Source organism: Emys orbicularis, chromosome 2 (assembly GCF_028017835.1).
Source record: "Emys orbicularis isolate rEmyOrb1 chromosome 2, rEmyOrb1.hap1, whole genome shotgun sequence".
Classification (NCBI taxonomy): domain Eukaryota; kingdom Metazoa; phylum Chordata; order Testudines; family Emydidae; genus Emys; species Emys orbicularis.
The window spans coordinates 135677075-135685908 of record NC_088684.1 but is presented as its reverse complement, the minus strand read 5'-3'; the positions used below and the strand labels follow the sequence as shown (position 1 = coordinate 135685908).

At 45.5% G+C, this 8834-nt stretch overlaps 1 protein-coding gene across 1 annotated transcript in view; it reads right to left on the bottom strand.

The window, feature by feature from the left end:
- Positions 1–571: 571 nt before the first annotated feature.
- PPP3CC (protein phosphatase 3 catalytic subunit gamma) overlaps positions 572–8834 on the bottom strand; it is a 48759-nt gene continuing 40496 nt past the window's right edge. Inside the window, exons 11-14 of the mRNA XM_065397986.1 lie at positions 6668–6749; positions 5743–5840; positions 2552–2581; positions 572–1245 (exon numbers count right to left, since the gene is read on the bottom strand). Of these exons, the coding sequence (XP_065254058.1) occupies positions 1070–1245; positions 2552–2581; positions 5743–5840; positions 6668–6749 (386 nt within the window). The 3' untranslated portion in view covers positions 572–1069. The remainder of the gene's footprint in view (positions 1246–2551; positions 2582–5742; positions 5841–6667; positions 6750–8834) is intronic.

The following is an 8834-nucleotide window of genomic DNA, read 5'->3' as shown; positions in this document are numbered from 1 at the left end:
CCTAATCCCTTATGCTGGTGTGTGTGTGTTCTGGTTGCTACTGTCTGTGGCAACACCAACACCAAGGGCTTGTCAAGACACAGTTAGTGCACGGCAAGCTGGGGTGTAAAGCCTAGTGCACTAATTGGCTACATGGACATTGCTATTGTGCACTAAATGTTCCCTAGTGTGCACTGACCTACTCCTGTTTCAATAGACTACAAATCAAAACGCACAGTGTTCTGTAAAGAACGTTTAGATGCACTTCAAGTGTTGTTTGTACTGATGGAACGATGCAAATGGTTTGCTTCAGAGTCTGAAAACCAGAAGCTTTAGAAAGAATGGCGACTAGAGGGGATGCTTTCCCATGCCCACCTTCCAGGTCATTCTAAGAGGTTTTTTGTTCTATTGGAATAAATTGGAATCCTGAAGAAAAATATGCTAGTTTTGGAAAATTCACACCCTTATCCCCAAGAGATAATCCAACACCCCAGCTGGAATCTGAACTATCCACTTTAACGTCACCTAGGATAAAGTCTTCCAAAAAGAGAAGGCTGGGTCTGAGCCAGTCGCTCCATGCAGCATGCCATCTTCCACAAAATCAATTGCTAAAGCAGCAGATGCAGCTAGACAATAAAAGTCGAAGAAAATAACAGCAAACTCTGTGAAGACAGTTGTGAAAACGTTTTAAAATGAAAGATGCTGCTTTTGAAAGCACAGGCTAATTTAAAACTGTACCAAAGTCAAGATCAAAGTTGCTTGGGACTCCGTGTGTTTTTTTTTTTAAATCCTCAGAGGTTCCCCTTCTGTGGGGGAGAGGTCAGCTGTACAGCACAACACTTCATATATGCACTAGCAATTAGATTGGTTTCTAAATTAAAAAAAAAAGATGGACTTTTTATATACTGAACATAAATTAAAAAATTACAAAATGGTCACCTTTCTTACAGAATGGATGCAAACTGGATTATGAACGTGCCTCCAGGTTAAGTTTATTTCTCCCCATCCCTATCCCACCCCAATAATAAATAAATAAAATTCATTAAGTTTTGGATCCTTTAGTGGTGCAGATTGGGCATTAGAACCATTACTAAGCTTTCTTCCCTGTGCCGTTCTTTTCCGCAGAGTTTGTTGAGGTTACCAAGTTCACCGGCCCGTCTGGGTGCATTGAATCTTTGCGCGGCGGCATGCGTTCGTTAATGCGGTCCAACCCTCTGGCTTCTTCGAAGCTGCGGATCTTGTGCTGCGGTGAAAATCCACGGATGGCTAGAGTAAGGAGGGCAAAGAAGAGTCAGTCTGTGCCATAGCATACCGAAGAACAGCCTATCAGCATACACCATACTACAGAACCGAGAGTCGTGGCTACAGAGCACATGTCTGGGTAAGAAAAAGTAAGCAGCGGATCTGTGTATGATTTTGTCATTGTCTCATGAACTGGCAAAGTTATACTGGTGACATATAGAGTTGCATTATCTTTCATTAAACCAATTTTGAGGGTCCAGTTCAATTTACTCAGCAGCACCAATAAAGCCAGGGCTTATTTGCATTGTTTTCGCTTATGACTTCCCTCGCGATACTGTTTAGCGGGGGCAACTTGCAGGCCAGACATGTGCCCTGTATTCTGAAGAGTTAATGCAGTGAAATAGCAGCACACTTTCAAAGCTGAAAAACATAATACTAAAAAAACAGTGAGGACAAATCAACAAAGGGCGTTTTACTTCAACACAAAAACCACGCACTGCAACACCACAAAGAGGAGAAAGAGCTAATCCTTGGATCGGAAAGGAAGCATTTTATCTTGCATGACCAGGAGCTAAACGCATGGGACAGAGCAGATGCGTATGCTTTGTTTCTACTCAACCTTGCAGTAATTCAAGACCCTTGCAGGGACTGCCCTGCACAAAGCATTTAGCTAGTTTGTAAAAGGTTTTGCTTCAAGCGTTTTTAAAGATTAAATTCTTTCGGATATTGTGATCTCCGAATAGTGCGGTTTTACCCAATGTAAATCCGATGAAATTGTGAAGGAGAATGTAAGTTTCCAAAGCAGTAATTTCATTACTCTGGTATTTAACTGCAGAGAGGGTATTGCCTCTCCACACTGTGCTCACTCCACCCGAAGGGAAGGCAAAGGCTGAGATCAGATCCCAAGGAGCCAGGATAGGAATAAATACAATCAAATATTTCCTGTATGGTTTTGGTCAACTGTTCGTGCAGCCTTCAGAAACATATTGTCAAAGGCCTGAGCCGAGCAACAATCCATCCAGTGATGAAGTTTCAGGAATCAACACTAGGACCTTGATGAGACACCAGAATTCTCAGTCTGGGATTCTGCTACAGGAATACAGCAGTCCCAGATGCCCAGTCTTATGAAATTAAGCATCCCAACTCATCTCTGTGACATCAAGGCTGAGACAGATCTGAGATAGCCCAATATTTTATTTATTTTCCCAGAAGGGGCCAATCCTCCCCCATTTTTGGTGATGCAAGAGTAAAAAGCTTTCATACTGCTGATAAAGCTCCTTAAAATTAGCAGACAAACATGATTGAGTCTCTCGCAGGATTCTAGCCATACCTTCCCGTGCCTCTACCGCTTCTACTGTGGCTGTAATACAGGAGGAACAGTGGCATGCAAAAATGAAGACAGAAAAGAGTGAGTGAACTAACATTATTGCTGCCATTACAGAGACCCACAACCTTCCCCGCCCCAGTAAGGACCATGATGAAGATCAGTTGGCAGAGAAGGACTGACAGGAGCTAGAGACAGAAGGGCTGGAAGGGGATTTCACTCAGCTGGGATTTCCAGCTGAGGATTCAAACTTCAGGCTGTTTGGGAGCCTCCTTCCTCTTAGTGGCATGAACTTCACCATACATGTCAAACTACTGAGTCTAAAACAGAGTAACAAAGCAACTAACAGGGCTGGCCTTTCAGCACCTCCTGGGCCAGGAGCATGTGTCCCCCATGATAGTGATGGGGCTGATACCTCCTGGACTGAAGAGTGTCCCGTTTCCATTAGTTTGCAAAGCCAACCTTTAATGGGCACCTGCTATTGCCTTCAGCTTAGTGATGCTTTGGGAAGGAGAGTTCCATGGATGGAACTCACTGCCTCATGGAAATTGCAGTGCACAAACCTACCTTGTCACTTAAAGAAGAAACTGACCTTAACCAACAGGTTGGCATTTGGACAGGAGGGGAAGCAAAGGGGGTTGGCTCCTTTTCTGGGAGTGAAGTGCTTAGTAGCACAGTAACTAGGCTGTTCAGCTCCTGATGTCTTGAAGTAGAACGCAACACAGGCAGATATTTCAAACCTACTTGGCTTCAACTCCTCCCACAAAAAGGGTTACTAAGCAACAGGACACCATAAGGTTTCAGCAATGTCATGTCTCCCTCCGCCCCTGGAACTGCTGCGATTGTCAACGTGCTTGTGCTAGTAACCCCTGTCAGAACACCTGGTAGCAGGGCATTCTCAATGGAGGGACCTTAACTGGAATCTACTTCCCCTTTAGGCTTGAAAGGGCCTGAGATTGTTAAATCCTTGTGGCATAATGCACAGGTCATGTGTTCGGGCTTCCAGACAGAGGGTGAGGAAGGGGTAGCGTTGTGCGTTAACATCGTAGCTCTGGCTTGAGGATCATTAGTTGACTCTTGTTAATCTCATGTTATTAAAGATCTGTAAAAGGCTCAGAGACGGTGAGAAGGGGAGCAAACCAACGCCCAGCCTCCCCGCCCTGAAAATGAGGGCGCAAGATGACCCAATACAACACTGAATGCTCACAGCTTGGTGTGGCCATTATCTGTGGAATGCATGACAGAACAGGGGGGTTTCCAGAGTGGTCTTTGAAGGAGGTCATTCGGTGCATGTTCCAAGCATATGGGTAGCATGAAGTTAGGAGTGGACAAGAGGGACAAGGAATGACGAGGAGAGAAGCATGGGGAGGGCATAAGAAGCAAGACGGTGCTTAGGAGCTGAGCATGGAGATGCAGGTAGCAGTGGAGTTATGGATTGCCTTGAAGGTGAGAAGCTCAGACTTCATGCAGAAGAGGGGAAGTCAACAGAGACTGAAGGAGAGGAGGGAGAACAGGGTCAGAGCAGCAGGAATGATCTAATCGATCTGCCATCTCTCTCACTATTCTGATTAAACCACAAAGCTCATTATGAAGCTGTGTAAAGCTAAAATCCTTCACTTCAGGTCAAAGCGTGGCTCTTTGGAAACTTTGGGATATGTCTGCATTGCACCTCACCTCTGAGGAGGTGGGGGTTCTGGGGAGAGGAATAACCTAAAAAAGCAATAGACAGAAGTCTGTGTCCTAAGCTTGTTTGCACCTCTCCGGTCTATAACATGTACCATCCTTCAAACTAGAGCTTCATAAAACAATGTTACATGACTAAGCCTGGCTCTAGTCTTTTGTATCCCAAGGTTATCAGAGCACGTTCAAGATGAACACCTGCTTTCTCACCTACTGACTTTCTATTCTCATGCCCGTAGCTTAATTAGTGTGACAGAAATCACATTGGACAGAGCGTAAAGTAAACTCGCACATCTCCTTGGACAAAGAAAACCTACAAAACTTGGGAAGATGCCACATCCTCCAAACCCAATAGGATCCTACAGCAATTCTCCTCTCACGCACACATGAAATATTTAATCAAAGCCAGCCAGTCCCAGAACAAACCTCTTTCTGAGCCATCAGGAAACCATCCAATGCTGATAGGAAGGGAAAGCAGGCCGATTATATGCCAGTACTGAAGGGCTGGCAGCAGGAAAGGATTAAAACACTAGATTACAGGATTCCCTCTGGGACACATGTTACGATAACTCATTCCCTGACCACCAGCCAATCACCACTCCCTGTGGCCTGAAACACTCTACTTATGTGAGGTTTGATCAATGCCACTCTCAGAACGTTAATGTAATTTGAGACTGATTGGTGGGAAGCCCAGGTGCGGAGCAACAAGTGTACTTGCCAAAAATACAGAGAAAGTAACAAGCATACAGGAAAGCTACTCAAACCCAATGGACCAAGTCATTAGGACTGCCAAGTTTGAACATTAAAAACAGACTTGAGAGAATTAACTTATTTCAAAGTAAAAATATAAGTTTCCCCCTCCTGGAATCAGAATATTAGGGTTGAAAACAAAGGGATTTAGTTTGATAAAAAGAACTAAAAAGCAGACTCATTTATCATACTATTCATGAACATTGGTACACAGCAGCAGCAGAGTAGCTGAAGCAGAGAATGCCTGGAGGCAATGTTAAGGGGGGAGGGGAGGCACAACCCTTAATAGTTGTTATAACAAATGAGATGATACACATGCCTGAAGCCTGATTCTGTTCAGTCTCAACCCTTGCTACCATTACTGACCACGAGATTATACTAGTATCTTAGAAAAGACCCCCTACCCCCACCCCAGTTTGTATCAGTTTATACCAGGAGTTCTCAACCTTTCCCTCCTACGACCCCACACAATGGTCCTCCCGAGAATCCTTTCCCCCATTCCCATTGTGCTGCAGGGGAGGAACTGTAGGAACTGGCACAATGGTTTATGGTGGCACCTGAAGGCCAGATATTTCAGTGCCAGCTCTGCTTCAGCAGAACACCAGATAGGGCGAATAGAGAATCATGACTCCTCCAAACAAGTGCTGGTGGCTCCTTCACGCGTCCCAAACCACACGTCGAGAAGCACCTATGTACATGTGTAACACTGGAGCAGGAGATTCAGTGAGCTCCATGCACAGTGTAAGGGTTATTTCGCATGTACTCACCAGTCTGTAGAGTCTGCTTTCCCCCTGAGAGGACTCCCAGGGGCAGAGTACCTGTGGGAGTCAGGCCCTTGAGAGTCAGCACGCTCTCACTCTCCTCTCTGGAAAAAGGATGCAGAAGGATGGATTACTCTTACCAAAGCCAGCATTTAGGCAAGAGGGTTACAGCCAGAGGCATGATCACTAAAATATTCCTTCCCTCATAGGGGAATGCTACATATTTACCTTTGGGTAACCCTCAAGCCTAGGTCTGTACTATCTTGGCAGTAAACTGTTGAAGGTGATCCAAACAGCTTACATTTGATGTCTTTTTCTATCAGGAAGTTTAATACAACCTTGTAGGTTGAGGTGCTCTGTTTACTAGGATGACGTGCAGCAAAGCCAACATCAAGGCAATCACTGCCCCAATATACCTCTACCCCGATATAACACAAATGAGGATATAACGCGGTAAAGCAGTGCTCCAGGGGGGCGGGGCCGCGGCCGCGCTCTCCAGAGGATCAAAGCAAGTTCAATATAATGCGGTTTCACCTATAACGCAGTAAGATTTTTTGGCTCCCGAGGACAGCGTTATATCGGGGTAGAGGTGTACTTCCTTGTTTACATGAAATGCATCTGATCTGGAGGGATCCCTACTATAGGTCTAATCTCTGTTTATGAGGATGCTAGCTTTGATGGGATGGAGGTTTTTGTAGTCCCCAAAGAACAGGATTGACCATCAGCTTTGCAGCACCAGACACAGATACATGGGAGCAATTTTCCCAAACCCAGACCCCCCCATTTTGATATAGTTTTGCAGTCTCTCTCAGCTGGATTCCTGCCTGCATACTACTACCTTCACTCATACAGGTCAAACAGAGGAGCAACCCCCAGTACCCAGATTGCACATTAAACTCAGACACAAAACAATCCCACGTTGCCTTCTTACCGGAGAACTGAAAAAACACGCGCCATCTTCCCAATGGCTCTGATCTTATTCCTGATTATCTCCTTACGGACTGTCGTGCCTGCTTTGAAAGAAAAAAAATTGTGTAAGAATTTCCTGCCCCCCTTTTAAAGCCACAGGTAATGTCAGTATGCACCATCTGTCTGGCTCTAGAAAAGAGAAATCATGGATTACAAATTCACAGCTATGTTCTCTAGAAAACAGTCTATTTGGAGGGGGTAGGAATGGAAATGAGGATGGTGACACTGACAAAATGACACAGAATAAAGGTCTAAGGAAAGAGTAGAACCACCAGAAGAATGGATCACACACTTCTTGCTTGAAGCAGCAGATCTTTACTCGACAGGTCAGATCACATTACACAGAATGTAACACAAATGACCCAGCCATGTAGACAGCTTGGTAAGGCAGACAACGGACAAATCTGACTGCTGATGAATACCTTGGAATGCTGGGCTGTGCTTGCAGAAGAGAGAGTGGTCACACAAGCATCACCTCTGGCATAAACACACACAGTGAATGGCTGGCTGGAGCCTTGCAACTCTGCTTTGACCCTCACTCAAACACAGTGCGGTAGATGTACTCCCCTTTTATTACACACACTGGGAGAAAAGCATGGAAGGTGATTGATGATAAAATAGGATAGAGACATCTCCTCTCAGCTCAGACTCTTCAAATGGCACTATCACACATTAGAACAGTACAAGCCACACTGGAGATCGAACATGCACCAATGGTTCTGCCATGCACTAGGTGGCTGCATTAGGAAGTCAAATAGAAATGTGACCCCATCTCAAGTTCCTAGAGGAACGCAGCAGGGTTAAAAAACACACAGCGCTTCTGTTAAAGCTGAAAGGGGGATGGAGAGCCTCCCCAACTAGTCAGCTATTCAAATCCACTCCAAGGAATCTGCTGGCACAGGCAGTGAGAATTAAGCTTGTAGCAAATTCTAGCGGGGTACCTTTCTGATAGCTTGAAATGTAGTGATCTTCAGGGAGAGGAGACACCAAGAAACAAGGAGATGAAGACAGAGATAGAAGAAACAAATTTAATTTTCATGGGAGGGAGGGGGAAAAAAATAATCAAAAATGAAATTCAATGGGAGAAGCGGGTTAAAGTCTTGACCTGTTGAAAGAAGTGGCACCTTGTTACATTATACCTCTCCTACTACTTCCATGCCGCATTTACTTTATTTTCTCTCAATACTTTTCCATTTATCAAAATGTATGTATTGCCCCACCTGCATTCAGCTTCCTTCACACATCATCACTTCAAAAATCACTAATCAGGACCAAATAATTGGCTGCTATTTCTGGAGCTAGTATGAAAAGGAAGGACAAATTGGCCCAGTGCTTTAGTGTTAAAGTTTAGATCTAGCAGGGCAGAGTAGCAGCGGAAAGACGGTCTACACAGTAAATTGGGTAATAATGTTTGAGTGAGAAAAAATAACATGGGGAATAGTCCCATGACCTGGTAATGCCAGGAAATCACTCTTCAGAATATCTAGTGCAGGGGTAGGCAACCTTTCAGAAGTGGTTCACTCTAATTTAAGGTTTCGCGTGCCGGTAATACATGTTAACGTTTTTAGAAGGTCTCTTTCTATAAGTCTATATTATATAACTAAACTATTGTATGTAAAGTAAACAAGGTTTTCAAAATGTTTAAGAAGCGTCATTTAAAATTAAATTAAAATGCTGATCTTACGCCACCAGCCTGCTCAGCTCGCTGCCAGCCTGGGGTTCTGTTCACCTAGGCCAGCAGCGGGCTGAGTAGGGCCTGCGGCCGGGACCCCAGACCTGGGGGTGGGTGTTTCAGGGGTCAGGGCAGAGGGCTGGGGGAGGGGGTGTGGGGCAGAAGGCTGGGTGTGTGTTGGGGTGTGGGGGGTTCAGGGCAGAGGGCTGGGGGTTTGGGGGTGCAGGGCAGAAGGCTGAGTGTGTGGGGGGGATTCAGGGTAGAGGGATGGGGCTGTGGGGGTGCAGAGCAGAAGGCTGGGTGTGTGTTGGGTTCAGGGCAGAGGGTTGGGAGTGTGTGGAGGTGCAGGGCAGAAGGCTGGGAGTGTGTGGGGGTGTGTGGGGTTCAGAGCAGAGGGTTGGGGGTATAGGGGTGCAGGGCAGAAGGCTTAGTGTGTGGGGGGGTTCAGGGCAGAGGG